The sequence below is a fragment of the Microplitis demolitor genome, chromosome 9 (assembly GCF_026212275.2).
Source record: "Microplitis demolitor isolate Queensland-Clemson2020A chromosome 9, iyMicDemo2.1a, whole genome shotgun sequence".
In the NCBI taxonomy this organism is placed as follows: domain Eukaryota; kingdom Metazoa; phylum Arthropoda; class Insecta; order Hymenoptera; family Braconidae; genus Microplitis; species Microplitis demolitor.
This window is the reverse complement of record NC_068553.1, coordinates 16,851,190-16,870,800: the sequence shown is the minus strand read 5'-3', so window position 1 is coordinate 16,870,800 and position 19,611 is coordinate 16,851,190. Positions and strand designations below refer to the sequence as shown.

At 32.8% G+C, this 19,611-nt stretch overlaps 2 protein-coding genes and 1 non-coding gene across 5 annotated transcripts; 1 reads left to right on the top strand and 2 right to left on the bottom strand.

Moving 5' to 3' along the window:
• Nucleotides 1-770: 770 nt before the first annotated feature.
• Nucleotides 771-4,001, bottom strand: LOC103570130 (uncharacterized). The gene is made up of 5 exons (XM_008547744.1): nucleotides 3,918-4,001; nucleotides 3,348-3,852; nucleotides 2,180-2,442; nucleotides 1,064-1,547; nucleotides 771-980 (listed from the first exon to the last, which is right to left on the bottom strand). The coding sequence occupies exons 1-5, from the start codon at nucleotides 3,980-3,982 to the stop codon at nucleotides 786-788; spliced, it is 1,512 nt and encodes a 503-aa protein (XP_008545966.1). The 5' UTR covers nucleotides 3,983-4,001; the 3' UTR covers nucleotides 771-785.
• A 2,098-nt stretch (nucleotides 4,002-6,099) lies between these two features.
• On the top strand, nucleotides 6,100-16,685 carry LOC103570131 (uncharacterized). 3 transcript variants are annotated; one of them, XM_008547748.3, is made up of 6 exons: nucleotides 6,100-6,236; nucleotides 6,563-6,700; nucleotides 7,681-7,887; nucleotides 7,996-8,275; nucleotides 8,363-13,909; nucleotides 15,472-16,685. In XM_008547748.3, exons 2-6 carry the CDS (start codon nucleotides 6,609-6,611, stop codon nucleotides 16,180-16,182), a joined length of 6,837 nt encoding a protein of 2,278 aa, XP_008545970.1. In that variant the 5' UTR covers nucleotides 6,100-6,236; nucleotides 6,563-6,608; the 3' UTR covers nucleotides 16,183-16,685. The 3 variants fall into 3 exon arrangements, with proteins under 3 accessions (XP_008545970.1, XP_008545969.1, XP_008545968.1); XM_008547747.3 differs by having other exon boundaries at nucleotides 6,100-6,307; XM_008547746.3 differs by having other exon boundaries at nucleotides 6,100-6,421.
• A 1,567-nt stretch (nucleotides 16,686-18,252) lies between these two features.
• Trnav-cac (transfer RNA valine (anticodon CAC)) lies at nucleotides 18,253-18,325 on the bottom strand. Its single transcript has one exon. It is a non-coding gene; the product is annotated as a tRNA-Val (tRNA).
• Between the last annotated feature and the right edge of the window lie 1,286 nt (nucleotides 18,326-19,611).

Here is a 19,611-nt window from a genome sequence, read left to right as displayed (position 1 = left end):
GTCCTGGGAATAATTTATTTTTTAAGTTGAAACTTATATAAGCGTTGGTGGATATGGGTGGAGATGATTTTCTATGAAGAGTAGCCTGTAACTTTACTCCTGTTGGGAATAACCCATTACACCATTAACGTTTTTTGTTCATTATGATGTCCTCTAGTAGGAAACGCCATAAAAAGTCCTGGGAATAATTTATTTTTTGAGTTGAAACTTATATAAGCGTTGGTGGACATGGGTGGAGATGATTTTCTATGAAGAGTAGCCTCTATCTTTGCTGGCCACTAAAATCGACCTAGAAAATCTAATTATGGCTTGATCAGACTGAAAATTGTTTCGGAAGTAGATTTCGATGTCCTACACCGAAATCATGAAGAGTATGAACTAAGATTCCATAAGAAAGCCATCCAGAGGGCACCTAAGTGGTCAAAATGAAGATAAAGAATCGTGAAGAGTAGCCTCTATCTTTGCTTCTGTTAGGAATAACCCATCACAACATTAACGTTTCTTGTTCATTATGATGTCATCTAATAGAAAAAACCCAAAAAAGTCCTGGGAAAAATTCTTATTTTTACCCATTCTCATAAACTCACACGTCAAATGCGAGATCATAAATTTTCATGCTTAAATAAAGAAAAAAAAAATAAAAAAATATACAAACTTTTTTTTGTGTAATATTTTATAAAATAAATCTATAGTCAAATACGAACTTAAATTCGAAAAGGATAAAAAAAAATATTAATTTTTATCATAAATATTTAAAAGCGAGAGAACTTCATTTTTACAGGGCCCTAAAATATTGTAGGATAATCAAATGAAGTAAATAATGGAGTTGGTTTAACCGAGTGTATGAAATTTTTGTACTGAATATTTTCAGCAAGTGGGCAATCGACAGCCGTATCATCATTGTCTCTAGTTTTGTTAATTGGATTAAAAAACTGATCGAAGTAAATTTTTATAGAAGTCAGGTCGTAAATTTTCTCCCCCTAAAACAAAAAAATAATTACTGATATTTCAAATTCACATATATATATAAAAATATAAATGAATAAATAAAAAATTGACTTACGAATCCTCTTGAGCATTCAATGTCAGCTTCCGTGCCCTGCAAACCCTTGGAAACAGCATCAGCTATTGCTTGAAAAGTATAATTATTTCCGGGAATAATATTTGATTCATGTAAAATAACATCCATGTTATATTTATCAAGTAACTCAATAGACTTTTTATAAAATTTAAATGGGCTATCAAGGCCCTTAAAGTAAGCGGAACATCGGGCTCCATATGCCCACCGGAACCCGAACGCTTCTGCAACGTCATCCATTTTATTATTCCATTTTTCGAAGAGTTCATCCTGGATCGAAGATATATTTTTCGGATCAAAATTATCACTATTCGTTTCACAATCAAATTTTATATCCTGATTGAATTCATATGTGAATGAATTTATATACCATGGGTATTTCGGTAAAGCACATTTACTAACATCTTCTTCATAACAGTAAAAATTATCAAACTTCTGCTCAAATATATAATAGCCATTGTCGTCTTCCCTAAAAAGTTTAAACTTTTTAATTTATTGCCGAAGTAGGGGTGGGGGAGAATGGGTACCTCCAGTATTTTTTGAAAAAAGTTTATTTTCAAAGATTCAAAAATCATTTTCATAAATGTAGCTGAGCATTATTCTACATTTTTTCAAAATTCATCAGTTTTTTAATATACAGAAATTTTTTTTTACCTTTTTAAGAGGTACCAATTTTCCCGCCAAAAATGAAAATTTTTTTTAACTCTTTTTAAGAGGTACCGATTTTCCCGCCAAAAATTCAAAATTTTTTTTTAACCTTTTTTAAGAGGTACCGATTTTCCCGCCAAAAATGAAACTTTTTTTTAACCTTTTTTAAGAGGTACCGATTTTCCCGCCAAAAATTCAAATTTTTTTTTAACCTTTTTTAAGATGTACCGATTTTCCCGCCAAAAATTCAAAATTTTTTTTTTTAAACTTTTTTTAAGAGGTAACGATTTTCCCGCCAAAAATTCAAATTTTTTTTAACGGCAGCTGAAAATTTTTTCTATTCATTTTGAATATCATTGAAAAAAAATATTTGACGTGTTTAAGCTCCCCTCCCTAGTGAATTTCCTCCCCCCTTTTCCCCTAAATTAATTTGAAATTATTTCTAATACTTACGAGAGTGTTGGATATTTAACAGCGGGATCTCCATAGAGTTTTTCCTCAGATTTAGAAAGTTTCAATGAATCTTCCATGGTATAGTCTTGTAAATCGTAGTTCACCTTTCCTGCATTGGTATTGACCTTTTCATCTTCGTACACGATCGGTTTATCAGACGGACATTCGTTTGTACCGAAGTGGTCATGTTTAATGGCATCAATCGGCTTGAAGGTCTTATCTAAATAGATTGTTATCATTTCCAAAATATTTTCGTCAGTTACCTATAGGAAACATAAAAATAAAAAAAAATTATTTTGAACCTGTAGGCTCGAAGAGCTTGAAAATGTTAATTTTTTGGCGCGAAAACTAAAACTTTTAATCTTACAAAACTTTTTAAATTTTTGAAAAATATTAATTTTTAAACAATTGCTAATAACGTCGCAAAAAAATACTATATATGATAAATATATGGAAAAATATATAATCAATATGGGACTATATAAGTGGCCAAAAACGATATATATTTTCTTATATATAATATACTAAGTTTTAATATAATTAATTATATACGTAAGTTTATAAGTTAATACATGTATTATATATATTTATAATCATATATGTAAACTTATAAGTTAGCACATATATGTATTACATATATTGATAATTATATATGTAAATTTGTAAGCTAGCACACATATATATATATATATATTCTGAACACAATGTTTGAATCTTATAACAGAGAGAGGAAGACAGAAAAGAATATATTTTATTTATTCTTACATATATGGGGAGACTTATATGCTTCTATATATCGAAAAATATACAAAAATTTATAAAGTTAAATACATGGTACATATATCGTGGCATATAATGATGAATTATATATGTATTCTTATTTGTTTCCATATATAAATAACATTTATTTTTAAATATATTAAAATTATCAGTTTTCAAATATATAAATAATATATTGAAGTTATACGAAAATATATGAAATCATATAAGAGAAAACATATATAGAAATATAATAAAATCGGCCAAAATATATATATAGTTCTATATAAGATTTCATGTATTGTCACATATATATTTATATCCATAACATATATTTTTTAATATATGTTCACCATATATGATATTTTCATGCGGGTCCAGATAAAAATTTAACATTTATTTAACTTACAAAATTCCACGTGCATCGGAGTAAAACTTTTTTGCCCCCCGTAGCCGAAGACACAGCATCTGATATTTCTTGGGCTGTGTAATTATTTCCAGGAGTAATCTTTGCTTCACTTAGAATATTATTCAAATTATACTTTTCATGCATCTCAAACGATTTATTGAAATATTTAGTTGCATCATCAATTTCACTTATTTTCGAAGTGCAGCCTCCGAAATCGCGCCATATTCTTTTTGCTGCAACTGATGGATCTGTTAACCAATGAGGACGCCTCCATTTTTTGCCCAACTCATTTATAGTTGATGTTGATATGGTTGTCGGGTCCAATTTTTTGACAGAATTTATGCACACAAATGACGGATCGTTAGGTAACTGATGCAAAAATTCAGAAATCAACCATGGGTTCTTCGGTTTGTCACAAACTGGGGTCTTTTGATTGACTTCTTTGTAACATTGACTCGCAGTAAATTGTTGGGTGAATATCACAAAAAGATCCTCATTTTCTTCACTGAAATTTTGAAAAATTATTAAGTACTTCTCTATTACTTGAGCTCTGAATAATTTAATTGTTACCATTTGAAGGTAGCCGCCGAAAATATGAATGTCAAGACGAAAATAAAATTTTTTATAGAATTCATAATAGAAATTGTTTGAATTTTACCGCGGCCGAGCAGCCTCAACTTCGAACTGAAGACGCAGTGTTTCGACAGTTCATATATATATATACTGAGTTCGTTGATTCACGATTGGGTAATTTTGAATACTAACGTCAACAATTGGAAGGGATTCAAATAAACAGAGTTCAAAGATTAATTTTTTGAATAGATTTCTCTAATAGATTTAAATGAAAATAAGACTATATATAACCTTGGAGATTTAAAAAAAACCATCAACGGAAATTTGAATGTCGGAACATGAGAGTCGGATATATTTATGTATTTTTTCAAGGTTTGTAAACACTTTGATCATAAAAATATGTAAACATGGTAAAAAATAATTGATATTGTAGAAGAAAATAAGATAGAATAATTCGGATACATATAAACCCGATCAGTGCCACCAGTCGTTCACTTTAACTGATTAATGTGTTTTTATAATTTTTATAAAAAAAAATTTTTAATTAAAAAAAGAGATCTGGTTTACAGTAGACAGGTAGATTCTTTATTTAAATACGGAATTAAATTTTTAATTACTCGACAAATTCGAGTGAACTAAATTTTTGAATTTTTGAATTATTTGATTTTTTGCGCGCTAAAATGAGACTCTTAAAAAATCATTGACCAATTAAATTTATTCTACTTCCCTAAACTGTTTCTGTGAATTAAAATTCATTTGAAGGTAAATTTATTTACAGAATGTGAGAAATTTCAAAAGTTGACCCCTCAGATCTCAAATTTCATAATTTATTGATGCGACATATTGACGTCTATTTAAATTCAGTTTATTTAAGTACCAATATTACTTATTTTAAACTTTATAATCTCTATAATTTAATTGAAAGAAATTAATTTAAGGTAAAAGAGCATAAACCCGATCAGTGCCACCAGTCGCTCACTTTAACTGACTAATGCGTTTTTATAATTTTTATAAAAAAAAATTCCAAGTCAAAAAATTCACATTGATAAATAATTATTTGTGATTATAAATATATTATAATATGACGTATCAAAGTATTTTATAATTTATTATAAATTAAAATTAACTGACTGTTTTAAAAATCGCTTAGAGCCGGACATTTTTTTACTTTAACGTTCGTTCGTTTGATTAAATTTAGCTTGCGTCAAATTATTTAATAATTGTTATAATTATATGTTATTAAATATATATTTTAAATTTGTGAAAATAAAATAAAGTGATATATTTTATAAATAATTCTCCAAATGAATAAACTTATGACAGTTCAATTGATATTGTCTTTGGGCTTGTATAGGGCCATGTGTTGCTCGAGTAATGGGACATGATAACTTTTAGTGAGCGACTATGGGTTCACTCAACGCGCTTATTTTTAAAATTAATAATAATTAATTATCATTATTCTTAAAATTAAAATTTTATTATAATATTTAAAACTACTAAAAATAACTACAAAAAAATGATTTTTCATTTCATTTCCCAACTTATATCGTCTTTAATCTCACTCCCTAAAGTGACCGGGTAACGGTCTTTTGCAAACTAAATTACAAATTAAATTTTTTTTATTTTCCCTCAACTTTTTTTCTAAATAAAAATTCATTTAAAAGTAAATTTATTTACAAACCCTCAAAATTTCCCCCTCAAATCTCTTGATTGATTTCTACAAATAATTCACATCTATTCAGTTTCTATTTACTTAATCAATTACCAAAATTTCTTATCACAAAATTTAAAATCTCCATAACTAAATTCCAAAAAAAAACTTCATATAATTCAGTACCAGTTTTTCAAATCGACTTTATTTTCACCCAGGCCTAAATTAATATTACTTTTAATATATATATATATATATATATACCATAAATAATAATCAAAATTTGAATCCAGTTTAAAAACTAGCCCGCAAAACTAAATTCATTTTTCCAATAAATTTAAATTTGAATTTCGCGCTCTTTTTTTTTTCAAATGTCCCTAGTAAAAAACCCTAGGACGCCGACTCGAGACTCGTATTCAATTTGGCGGGTTTTTATTCTCACGTTGCTTATCACTTTTCTCTTTTCTCTGGATCTTAACCTCACTCACGAGAGTAGGAAAGAAAAACGCGCGCCAATTTGAGCTGTATTCACCCAGCAATGCGTCTCATGTACTTATTACCCTACATTTCATCTGCAACGACCAACCAGGACAGTACATATTTGTTCTATTACATACCCACACATACTCATACATTTAACTTCATATCCATATATACATACAATAGTAAGTAGTTATACTGAGTACATACTCATACATCAGCGATCGTTGCAGTACATATTTTATTACACTGCTGGGTATGCATTGATTTTAAAAAAATATGTATTGTTTCTTTCATCAGTTAATTAAACTCTCAAGTGCTAATAAATATACTTTTAATAGTGATACTAATTATAAATAATAAATAACAAGTAGTTAAATAATTATATATATATTGAGATATATGTATATATATATATATTTATATATATATATATATATGTGTGTCGTGAGAAAAAACTGGAGTGCTCCACAAACAAGTGATTTTTTTTTTATTAATTAATTATTTGAAGATCTGCAGAAATTAGTGGGCGGAATTCAAAAATTCAAATTTTTAAAATGACTGCGCTAAGTGACGAAGAGATTTTAAATAAACTGGAGAAAAATATATCAGCTAATGATGAAATTAGTATTCTAACCTATATCAACAGGTATTTCTTCATATATATTTTTAAAATAAATATTAATATCAAATTACTTGGTTATTTGTGACCTTGGAAGTAGCAGATTATTAACAATTTTTTTTTTGACAGCAATTTAAAAAAAAAAAATATGCACGTGTAGAAAATTTAAAAAACTACATGTGCAATTCTTTGAAATATTTTTTTTTGAATAATTTATGGGTTTTAAAAAAATTCCAAAATTATTTGACCAATTTTTGTATAAAAATTTTATGACTAGAGTTAGCAGACAATTAAGAGATTTTGACAGTAAATTTAAAAAAAAAAAAAAGAAAAATATGCACGTGTAGAAAATTTAAAAAACTACATGTGCAATTTTTTAAAATATTTTTTTTTTTAATTAATGGGTTTTAAAGAAATTCAAAAATTATAAAACTAATTTTAGTATCAAAATTTTATGACTCTGGTTAGCAGACAATTAACAGTTTTTGACAGTAAATTAAAAAAAAAAAAAAAAAAAAAAGAAAAATATGCACGTGTAGAAAATTTAAAAAACTACAGGTGCAATTTTTTGAAATATTTTTTTTTTGAATAATTTATGGGTTTTAAAAAAATTCAAAAATTATTATGAGTGTGAATGTAGCAGACGTCAGACAAATTTCAAATTTTAAATAAACAGAGTTAATAATTTTAAAAATAGTATTTATAAAAAATGCACTTGTTAATTTTTAAATTTTGTAAATGTCCATTTTTTTGAAATTTTATTTTTTAAATTATTTACTCTGTTTATTTAAAATTTTAAATTTGACGTCTGCTACATTCACACTCTTAAATTATTAACTAACTTTAGTATCACAATTTTTTGATCCAAGTAGCAGCCATTAAAAAAATTAATTTCTTTATATATATATATATAAAATGTAGAAAAACTTAAAAAATTGTCTGATGTCTGTTACTTTCAGTATAAATTATTCACTCGCTTACTAATTTTATAACTTAAATATTTTCAGTGATAACAAGAGGATAAATTTATTCAAAACAATGACTGATAACCAGTATTTAGAATTATGTAAATTAATAATTAATTTTATGACAAGTGAGCATGAAAATGAGCCACTCAAACAATCATGTGGTAAATTATTAAATAATTTATTAAATAACTCACATAGAAAAATGAATTTTTTTAATTTGTCACTGACATTTGACCGTAACAAAAGGTAATTTATTTATTCATTCATTTTATTGAAGGCATCCAATTTCCAATGTAGGAAATTGATGCTACCCTCCGTCATTATTCCCCTACTTAACTAAATTTTTTTTTTTAGACTGAAACTCTTTGAATTAATAAAAACTATTGAAGACAAACACTTGACGAGGCTTATTGAGGATCAAGACACCTGTACCTTTTTAAATGACTGCTTGAGAGAAGTCAACGCTGACAATATGGAGTGGCTGTCACCCGCAGCATGTACTGACAACATTCTGCTATTGATACAGGCAGAGAAAAAGCCAAGCGACTTTGAAGATCTCCTGATTTACAGTACTCTGGAGTTTATTCACCGACTGTATGGATACTTACTGACCAACGTCTTGGCTATACACCAGGTAAATTTCAAATTTTCCGCCAAAAAGACAACTGCTCCAGTATTTATATTTTCTGCTGCTAATTAAAATTTTCTATCAACTTTTCAGTTCCACCAGCTGCTGATGGACAAAGTAGTGACACTGCTGTACATGGGTCACAAAAAACAACGAACTATATCAATAAATCTCTTCACCACAGCCCTGAAGACGGACATCCGCAGCTACATCCGGCAGCATCATGAAGAAACCTGGACTACATACCGCAGCAATCTCCAGAACGTCTTCTACACCCGTATGCAGTCGTTAGTAAAAGCCAGTGAGCCAGACTGGTGGTTTCAGTGGTGCCTGAGCATCCAGGCTCTGGGAACGGACCTCCATCGCGGCGCGGACTTGATAAATAATCTCTTGAGCGTCGAAGAACGGGCGTTCAAGTCCCCTGACATGTCCATCAGGATCCAGGCTTTCAGAGCCTGGAAGCTGCTGATAGAAAACTTCGCGATCGACCCAACCCAGCTCGCGATTCCCCGGCGGATAAAATTGCTCTGCATTCCACTGAACGCGAACAACAACAAAACGGAGTCAATAGCTCTAGCTAAGTTCGAAGTCTGGCGATACTTGATTATAAAACTCTCCTCAAAGCCTGACATGTCTCTGACTCAAGTGGTGACGCAGTTCCTGAACTTCTGCTTCGGGCCACTGGGCGACACTCCGCTGCTGTCAACTAAATCTGGGATCCAGTCGTCTCCTGGAAAGCGATTCATCAAAGCCCGGAAGTGGGCCGTGGACTCTCTGCTCCAGCTGTTGGTCTCCAATCCCCAGGGCCGTCTCACGATCACTGTCGACTACACAGACAATATTCCGGCGATAACTCAGGAACTTTTCCAGGAAAGTTTCAAGAGCTACATCCACAGCGCAGGGGAAGCTTGTCTGCTGATCAACGACTCCGAGTTCGTCTTCGAGAACCGGGAGACACTGAACCGCATCCTCTGGCAATCATTGGTCGGGTTCATAAACCAGTCTACTGATGAACTGAAACCCAAAATGTACAGGGAGTTGATTCTGATCATCGGCGAGGTGATAACTCATATAAAAGTCCGCGATCAATTGACCAGCAGTCTGCTACTGGACATAATCGTACCCGAGCTAGTAAAAGTAATCGAACACTTGCTGTACCGGGACCAGACACTAATGGACCTGGTGGTAAAACTCCTGGACTCCGAGTTTCTCACCCACGGGAACAGCGGACTCAAATCCCTGGTAATTCATACCATAAAACCGGAAGCTGTCACATCTTATCATCCAGCGTCTTTGTCGTTCATCAGATCCATCACCCGGCAAATGGAGTCTTTGATCAGCAATGAAAATCTCAGCAGCTTCATCATCGAGCTCTGGTCAGAATTAGCAGACCTGCTGGTGAAATTCATCTCCAACAACCAGACGATCAATGAAGGAACTACTCTAGCGCACAATTTTGACAGCACGTACTCCCTGCTGCTGTTGCCATTCAAAAACAAGTGGATCAATGACCAAGATGTCAATTATCTGGTGAAGATCAGCCGCATATGGAAGGAACTGTACGCACACTTTAATATCGCCGCTGATTTGGTGGCGACTGTCAAGAACAACGAAGTCCTGGACCACGTGGCTGATGCCCTGCTGGTGATAATCAGCGCCAAGGACACAGAAAAATTTTCCTACAGGTTAATCTGCTTCATCTTTGAGGCGCTGATGAACACGATTCACTACGCGGACTTTCTGGCTCTTGAGCAAGTGCCCAGTCTGCTGATACTGCTCCGAGATGTCACTCAGGCAGCCCTGGAACACGTGACGTACGTCAGTGAAATCGAGTGCAGCCTGAAGACGATGGCCTCCTTGCTGATAACCGTCTACGGGCTGAATCAAAGTCAGGCCCGCGTTCATCTGAGTGTCCTGAGACCTTGCGTCGAATTGATGCTAAAAATAAACACCGAGTCCATCAAAGAGATTGTCACCACTTGGGAAACGGTCGTCATAATCCTGAGAGGTCTCTCCAGTTCCCTGACCAGCGAATTCGTGAGCTCGTACCGCGAGGCTCTGGTCGTCGCTCTCTGTCACCCGAACCATGAGATTGCCGCCCAGACGATGAGTGTCCTGGACATCCGGGCGAGCTGCGGTGATGAAATTAAAAGGATTCTTGATGAAGTGGAGGCTGAAGCCCAGAAGAATGTCAATTTTTCAGGTGGGAAGAGTGATGAGACGGAGAAGAGACCTGTCAAAGTCGCGGGAAGTTTTCTCGCCAGAAGATCTGGGGTAAAAGCTGGCAAGAAAGGAAAAGAAAAACGCGTAGTGCCAGTTCCGCCTGAACCAGACTCACAAGATTATGTTCTGATACAAAATGATGTCAAAGTTAACGTCAATTTGCTGACGGAGCATCAGAAGGAGTGTTTTAAACGTCGACGGGAGGACATACCCGCGATGTACAACGACCTGTCGCAATCTGGGTCTCGGAACACCCAAGAATTGGAGGAGTGGTTCAAAAATAAAGCCAGTGGATCCACGGAAGCTACCGATGACAACAAAGAAAATAAACTACGCGAGGAAGCTGTCAAAGAGAGTGAGGAAACTGTTGATAAAACTGAAGAACTGAGTCCGGATGGTGATAAGGTCGATGAGCCGGTGACAGTTTGCGCTGTCAAGAAACTTAACTTTGAATCCCGCGATGAGTTTCCTGACGAGAATGAAAACACGCAGGAGAAAGACCTGACGGAGATTAAATTTAATAGGAGGAAGCAGAGTCACGTGACGAGGATCTACGCCAAGCGTAGAGAAGATGCCAGAGGGTCTGCGGAGGGTAGAAGGAACGGCAGAAGCAGACGTGGACGCAGACGAGGCGGGAGATCTAGGCTGAGTGGCGAGCGGGAAAATTTAAAACGCAAAGCTACGGACTCGGAAGAGTTCGCAGATGTCAAGAGACGCAGGCACTCGGCTCCGCATTCAGCGGATCTCCAAAGCGACACTGAAAGTTTTTGTTCAAATGACAGCGAAAAGTCTTCGCCTACTGACGGAAGCAGCGGCAGCGGAAGTGTCAATAGAACTGGAGTCTCTCAGAGAACTAGGAAAGAAATGTCCAGGTTGAAGATCGACATGGTCTTTGACAGCCTGAACAAGAGCAAGCTGCGCAATAAGTCTTGTGACGAGCAGCGCAAGAACAGCGACGACTTTGTCTATGAGAAGATGAACAAAAGGCACTCGCTGGATCCTTACAAGCTGATGCGGAAGACCACCAGGAGCAGCGGAGATGCCATGCTGGTCGAGCAGCAGTATCTTGGACAAGTTCGCCGTAAGCGCAAGCGTGATCTTGCTAAAGATTCTGATAAAAATCAGGGGCATGAAGAATTCAAATTTTTGAGTCCGTTGTCCAGTCCCTCGACCTCGACTACTTCTAATTCGACCGCAGACCGGCAGGATGATGATGATGTCATCGAAAGCTCGCAGGATTTATGCTCCGTCAGGTCTCCTAGACGTGATAAAAAAATAGAAATCAGCAGTCAACTGACCACTAGTCCTGTCAAATCTGAAGCTCCTGAACCAGCATCTCCAGTTACAGTGAATCCATCTCCAATTAAACCCAATGAATCTCCAGTAATACCAACATCTCCAGTTAAGCTCACAGTCTTTCCTGTTAAACTGCCGTCTCCAGTTAAATCTAGTCTAGAAGAAACGGAAGTCATCAAAGAGCCAGATGAATCAAAGACAAATTACTCATCACCTAAAAGTATAAAACGTCTGGGAAAAGTTAAATTATTTACACCAGGTCGCGGCGCTCACATGCTGGGTCTGGTAACGAAGCTGGGGATAGCTGACAGCAACGACTCTGACGAAGACAGGTCTAGAGTAACGAAACCCAAAGACACTGAGCTGGAGGTGATCAAGAAGGACCGGGTCAAGGATGTCGGGAGTCCTAGTGGCAGCAGACAGGAAAAAATATTCAGTAATATGAAGTCTGGTGACTATTTGCTGTCTCCGCCTACTAAATTATTTAGTAACCTGAAAAACGATGGGGAAAAAATTTCACCCAAGATGGAGAAGACAAAAGACGTTGGTAAAACAGACCACGATTACGCGGAACTGAAGGAAGTTGATCTGCCGATTCTTGAATGGTCTAACGCTAACCCGCCTTCGCTGACAGCTTCTCCGAGTGCTGGGATCCTCAAGCGCCGCGTGGCGAGTCTCAGTACCGCGAATGTTCCCGTCAATAACGCGGGAAATTCGGCTGAAGAAGCGGCGGAAAAGCGGAAGCGCGTGAGTTTCGCCGACCCTCCGGTCTCCAAAGAAATGGGCTACGAAGTTCTCTCAGGATCCCCTGCTAAGATGAACAAACTTTTGATATCCAGGAGTTTTCCTGGTAGGAAGGACACTCCGTTTAAATTAAAGCAGTCGCGGCTGAGGACAATTCTGATGGGGGATTTGAAGCCCAAAGAAGCCCAGGTTCAGGACAAAGGACTTGAGGTCCATGTTGACGGTCTGTATGACGTAAATATCGAGGACAAGGATCAGGAGACAGTAGAAGTCTCGATGGCCTCGCAGGATATTTTCCAGGAAATTAGTATAATTGACGAGGGTAAAAAGGACGACGGGTCTATCGAGTCAGTGGTGGAGGAGTTTGCGACCCAGGACTCGACGATTGAGAGAATTATCAACGGCACGATCAGCGATGGGGTGATGGCAGATGGTAATGGCAACGTGGCCTTGGAGGACACGGTTGACGTGAAAAATATCAGCAATTTTACTGTTGATGAAAGCATTTATAAGCCGGTGCGCACGAGCACGAAGGAAAACATAAACGTGAGTGATACTTTGCTGATCACTGATTCGCTGTTCGAGAGTCGGTCCCAGAGTCCAAGTTTGGAGACCGAGAACCAGGACCGGGATCAGAATCAAATGGAAATGACTGACCCGATTTGTCCGACTTTGCTCGGATGCATGGAACCAATCGAGTCGATTGTTGACAGCCTGGTCCATCCGCTTTGGTCGAAAAATTTGTCAAAGTTGCTGAGCTCGAGGAATATTAATACCGTTGGAGATCTGGCTGCGTTGAGTAGCGACGAGTATGACAAGCTGCCGTTAAAAGGCACCGGGAGTCCGAAAGTTGAACATGTCCGGAGAGTACTGACAGATTTTTCCATGTCGTTGTCGGTGCCGATGGAAAAGTTGACTGGGAAGTGTGGCAGTGAAGAACTGATGGATGTTGATGCTGATGATGAGTCAAGGAAAGTTGATAGAATTGAGCTGGTTGAAGATGTAGTGACCCCGGCTACTTACAATGAAGAGGATTTGAATATCACTGAAGTACTTACTGATAAAATTCGAGTTACGGGACAGGAGTTCGTTGGTGATGAGACTAAGGATATGTATAGTTCTAATGGGTTTGGGTCGATTATTTTGGACAGCACGCTGTCGCCGCCTAAGAAATCGTCGACGGGAATCAACAGTGGGCTGATGAGCTCCGTTGATAGGAGAGATGTTGGAGTTTCGACTGATCCAGTTGATACTAATAGCAAATCTGTTGATGTACAAATGAAGTTAGAAGATTTATTAGATGAAATTGATGTTAATGTTGTGTTGGCTAGTGGTATTAAACGGAGCTGTCCTGAGAGTATTATCAAAGCTTATAAGGTAATTTATATTTGTTTATTTACGTAATTAATTATAAGGTAAGAGGCCCATTACCCGGCCACAGGGAGTGAGATTAAAGACGATATAAGTTGGGAAATTAAATGAAAAATTATTTTTTTGTAGTTATTTTTAGTAGTTTTAAATATTATAATAGAATTTTAATTTTAAGAATAATGATAATTAATTATTATTAATTTTAAAAATAAGCGCGTTGAGTGAACCTATAGTCGCTCACTAAAAGTTATCATGTCCCATTACTCGAGCAACACATGGCCCTATACAAGCCCAAAGACAATATCAATTGAACTGTCATAAGTTTATTCATTTGGAGAATTATTTATAAAATATATCACTTTATTTTATTTTCACAAATTTAAAATATATATTTAATAACATATAATTATAACAATTATTAAATAATTTAACGCAAGCTAAATTTAATCAAACGAATGAACGTTAAAGTAAAAAATGTCCGGCTCTAAGCGATTTTTAAAACAGTCAGTTAATTTTAATTTATAATAAATTATAAAATACTTTGATACGTCATATTATAATATATTTATAATCACAAATAATTATTTATCAATGTTAATTTTTTGACTTGGAATTTTTTTTTATAAAAATTATAAAAACGCATTAGTCAGTTAAAGTGAGCGACTGGTGGCACTGATCGGGTTTATGCTCTTTTACCTCAAATTAATTTCTTTCAATTAAATTATAGAGATTACAAAGTTTAAAATAAGTAATATTGGTACTTAAATAAACTGAATTTAAATAGACGTCAATATGTCGCATCAATAAATCATGAAATTTGAGATCTGAGGAGTCAACTTTTGAAATTTTTTACATTTTATAAATAAATTTACTTTTAAATGAATTTTTATTCAGAGAAAAAGTTGAAGGAAAGTAGAATAAATTTAATTGGTCAATGGTTTTTTGAGTCACATCGTCAATTCTTATGCATAAGAAAAAAAATTTCAAAAATTGATAGAGGGCCCATTACGCCGTCACTTTTCGCAGAGTAAGATTAAACCGCTCAATAAAAAATTGAAATATAAAATCAATTGAATTGTATACTACTACAAATACAATTTTGTGCGGAATAATTTCGACCCGAAATTAAGTTGATCAATTATTCCATTGATTTAAAATTAATTATTTAAATTCAAGAAACCTGTGTTGTCAATTGTCCCGAACGAGTCTTTGGAACCACGATAACTTTTGAAAAATCTAAAAAATTGACCTGATTATTTTTTTATTAGCTTCGTACCTTCTGTCACAATAACTCTATTAAAAATCACTAGTTAATTATTTTTTGTTTAATTGCAATTAATAAAAAAAACTTAAAACCGGCAATTTATGAAAAATTTAGCTGCCATTTTTTATTACTATTTTTTTCTACCATCTTGGCAGCACTAGTTGCAGCACAAAAAAGGCGGGAACTTAAAAAAAATTTGAATAATAAAATTTAAACTGAATAAAAAAAAATATTAAAAATTATTATGAGCTTCTGAGGTTTGAACTCTTGGATTTCCCAATAAAAATTATATTTTTTTTTTCAGGCAAAAATGATAAGCAACGATGCAGACATAGGACGTGAAACAATGCGTTTACTAGGAATGGAAACTTACGCCGACACATGTTTAAAAATAGCATGTCGTGATTACGGGGCCTCTAAAATAATCGGTCGCCTTCCTGGCATATTCAGCAACGACAAAGAATTTTTTACCAAAGTCCTCAATACCTATCGCATGAAACTGACCACCACTGACCTGCTGAACGTCTTCGACACCAGCAGTCTCAAGCAGGAGCTCTGTAAAAAATTAACTTCCGTAGAACTCTGCGAAATGCTGTCGCGCGTGTTAGCCGACGAGGAGAAAGATGACATAAAAACACAAATAAATGACGAGACATGTCTGAACTCATTGTTAAAACGAATGCCCGCCGATTCGGTGATCAGTCACACCGTCGCCAATGACGAACTGATACCACCGCCTGTCGTTCTTGACATCGCGCTGCAGAATAACTCACCCGAGGTTATCGCTGCGGCTTTGGATACCAACAGCAACACCATCAATAATATCAAAGACACGATCATCAATAAATATCTAACTCCTGATAAATTAATTACTTATTTGAATAATAAACAGACGGAACTTTCCAAGCAACAGCTTGTTGACATCTACCGATTTATTTGTGATAAATTTTCAATTGACGAATTGCTTGACATTAATAATGATATTATTAAAGATAAATTTAAACAATTTAAATAATTGATTGATTAATTAATCACTTATTTTAATTACTTATTAATTACAGTCGAAGTTCATTAACTCAGTCCATTAATTCGGCTTTCCCTAAATCTTAACCACACGAGCTCCGCTGTCTGCCATGTGAGGGCGCATGCGCAAAAGTAAACTTTTGGGGGGGCATAAGAACTAGGAAATTCGGAGAAATTTCCGGTTCGCAACAAAATGTCCGTATTAATGGCGTTCGACTGGAAATTATTTTTTGAGCTCTCTTGCGTTTGGTCAGTAATTTTTTTCATTTTAAATAGAAGTTCAAAAAATTAATCAATTAGTAATTAAATTAGCAATTAATGTAAGTTGTAAATACCACATCTGTATAAATATAAACTATTTTCATTTAAAAAAAATAAATTCGTTAAGAGTAATTAATGTACTTTAGTAATTATTAATGTACTTTTTACTATTATTATTATTTGATGTTACTATTAAATATTAATATATAAGATTTTCATTAAATTGCACTGTAATATTTTATGTAACTATTATCTGTATTGATAATAAAATAATTTTCTACATATTAATTGGTATATATATTTATTATTCGAACGGTAACAAGAATTACTGAGAAAAAAAATATTCTTGAGTCGTAAAATTCATCGGAGTAAAATTTACTCCGAGCGGAAGTTTATTTTAATATTCAAACTCCGGTTCGGAGTAAAATTTACTCCGTGGAAATTTATTTTAAAATTCAAACTTCGAATAAGAATGAAATCGAGATCACTCTGTTAAAAAAAAGCTCCATATTTACTCCGTATTCGGAGTAATTTTTTTAAACTCCAGAGCTCAGAGTAAAGGAGTTAATTTTCGGAGTAAAATTTACTCCGAAAATAAGTTTACTTTAACAAAAAGACTTCGGCTAGAAATGAATACGGATTTAAATAAAATCTAGATCACTCCGAATTTACTCCGCTGAAAAACTCATTTACTCCATATTCGGAGTTTTTTTTTTTAACTTTGGAACTTTGAGTGACGGAATGAACCCGGAGTTAATTCGGAGTAAATATGGAGCCGATAACTGTTATTTCATTTAATCTTTGAGTAAAATTTACTCCGAACGGAAGTTTTTTAAATATTCAAACTCCGGTTCGGAGTAAAATTTACTCCGTGGAAGTTTATTTTAAAATTCAAACTCCGAATAAGAATTAATATGGAGTTAAATAAAATCGAGATCACTCTGTTGAAAAAAGCTCCATATTTACTCCGTATACGGAGTAATTTTTTTAAACTCCAGAGCTCAGAGTAAAGGAGTTAATTTTCGGAGTAAAATTTGAGTGAATGTGGATCCAAATAAAATCATAATCACTCCGCTAAAAAAAAAATTTCTTATTGACTCCGTATTCAAAAAGATTTTTTAAAAACTCCGGATGACGAAATTAATTTGAATTTAAATAAAACCCGCCATCACTTTGAACTGGGTGTGTTTTATTTTACTTGATTTAAATAAATTTTTTTTTTAATTATAAATTAATTAATTAAAAATAATATTAATAATTTTAATGACTCGTAATTATTAGTATGTAATAGCTATCGATCATATATGAATTTAAATAATAATTATATATATTTTTGTGATCGACTTTCACTGAAATATTTATTTGGAGAAAGTATAAATGATTAAATATTTAAATATTTAAGCTCTGACATATTATTTGCTGTTCGATCGATCGATAAATGTGAGTGTTTATGATCGTGAGAATTGTTTATCTAATTGCAGTTTTAATTACGTTAATATGTTAGATAATTAGCAATAAATATATACAAAGCTTGTAATATATAATATGTAATTAACAATTATATAAATTTATATAGTAGTTTTGAATTCTCATATTAAAAAAATATGAAAGTAAATTTTTTTATGGCTTTTTTTTCAGTTATATATATTTTTATATATTATATATATTTTCTTGATATCAATTTTTTAATTTATCAAAACTCTTCTAATTAAAAATTTGAAAAAATTTAAATATATTTTCTATGAAATCTTAAAATTGTTTTTTTTCTTTTGAAAAAAATTTGAAAATTAAAAAAAAAAAATGTTTCCGCCCGGGATCGAACCGGGGACCTTGTGCGTGTGAAGCACACGTGATGACCACTACACTACGGAAACATGATTCGCATTTGGAATTATTTTATATTGTATATAAAAAGAACACACGTCTCTATAAACTAAATTACAATTAATTAAAAAAATTTCTTCGATAATTAATTCAAGACTTTTATGATACCTAAAGACATAAATAATTTATTTTTAATAAAATAAATGAATTATTGATAAAATTTGAATTATTATATAAAAAGAAAAAAAAACTATTATATGTTAGATAGATAGATATAATATATATTGTAATAATACGAGACACTATAACAATAATCTAAGCTATCAACTTTAAATGGAATATATTTACGGGATGATGAGTAGAGAGACGACGCTTTTATTTCATGATATATATTAAACGCTACAAATAATCTCAGCATCCGCTCCTTACTCTTTATAATTTATAACACTAATTTTTTTTTTTTGTACAATCATCACAACAAATAAAATTATTAATATTATTATTATTATTATTATTGTTATTATTATTATTATTATTATTATTACTATAATGACAGAAATACTACTGCCCGCATGAAAATATCATATATGGTAAACATATATTAAAAAATATATGTTACAGATATAAGTATATATGTGACAATACATGAAATCTTATATAGAACTATATATAGATTTTGGCCGATTTTATTATATTTCTATATATGTTTTCTCTTATATGATTTCATATATTTTCGTATAACCAATATATTATTTATATATTTGAAAACTTATAATTTTAATATATTTAAAAATAAATGTTATTTATATATGGAAACAAATAAGAATACATATATAATTAATCATTATATGCCACGATATATGTACCATGTATTTAACTTTATAAATTTTTGTATATTTTTCGATATATAGAAGCATATAAGTCTCCCCATATATGTAAGAATAAATAAAATATATTCTTTTCTGTCTTCCTCTCTCTGTTATAAGATTCAAACATTGTGTTCAGAATATATATATATATTTATATATATGTGTGCTAGCTTACAAATTTACATATATAATTATCAATATATGTAATACATATATGTGCTAACTTATAAGTTTACATATATGATTATAAATATATATAATACATGTATTAACTTATAAACTTACGTATATAATTAATTATATTAAAACTTAGTATATTATATATAAGAAAATATATATCGTTTTTGGCCACTTATATGGTCTCATATTGATTATATATTTTTCCATATATATTTATCATATATGGTATTTTCATCCGGGTGCTAATAATACAAGTGTAATAATAAGATACTAATAATAATAATAAT

Excerpts from the sequence above, each read along its gene's own strand:
- LOC103570130 (XM_008547744.1), bottom strand. The coding sequence starts at position 3,982 with ATGAATTCTATAAAAAATTTTATTTTCGTCTTGACATTCATATTTTCG. Across the intron at positions 3,853-3,917 it reads TCGGCGGCTACCTTCAAATG|TGAAGAAAATGAGGATCTTT; the intron begins GTAACAATTAAA and ends TCAAAATTTCAG. Across the intron at positions 2,443-3,347 it reads TCCGATGCACGTGGAATTTT|GTAACTGACGAAAATATTTT; the intron begins GTAAGTTAAATA and ends TGTTTCCTATAG.
- LOC103570131 (XM_008547748.3), top strand. The coding sequence starts at position 6,609 with ATGACTGCGCTAAGTGACGAAGAGATTTTAAATAAACTGGAGAAAAAT. Across the intron at positions 7,888-7,995 it reads ACATTTGACCGTAACAAAAG|ACTGAAACTCTTTGAATTAA; the intron begins GTAATTTATTTA and ends TTTTTTTTTTAG. Across the intron at positions 13,910-15,471 it reads GTATTATCAAAGCTTATAAG|GCAAAAATGATAAGCAACGA; the intron begins GTAATTTATATT and ends TTTTTTTTTCAG.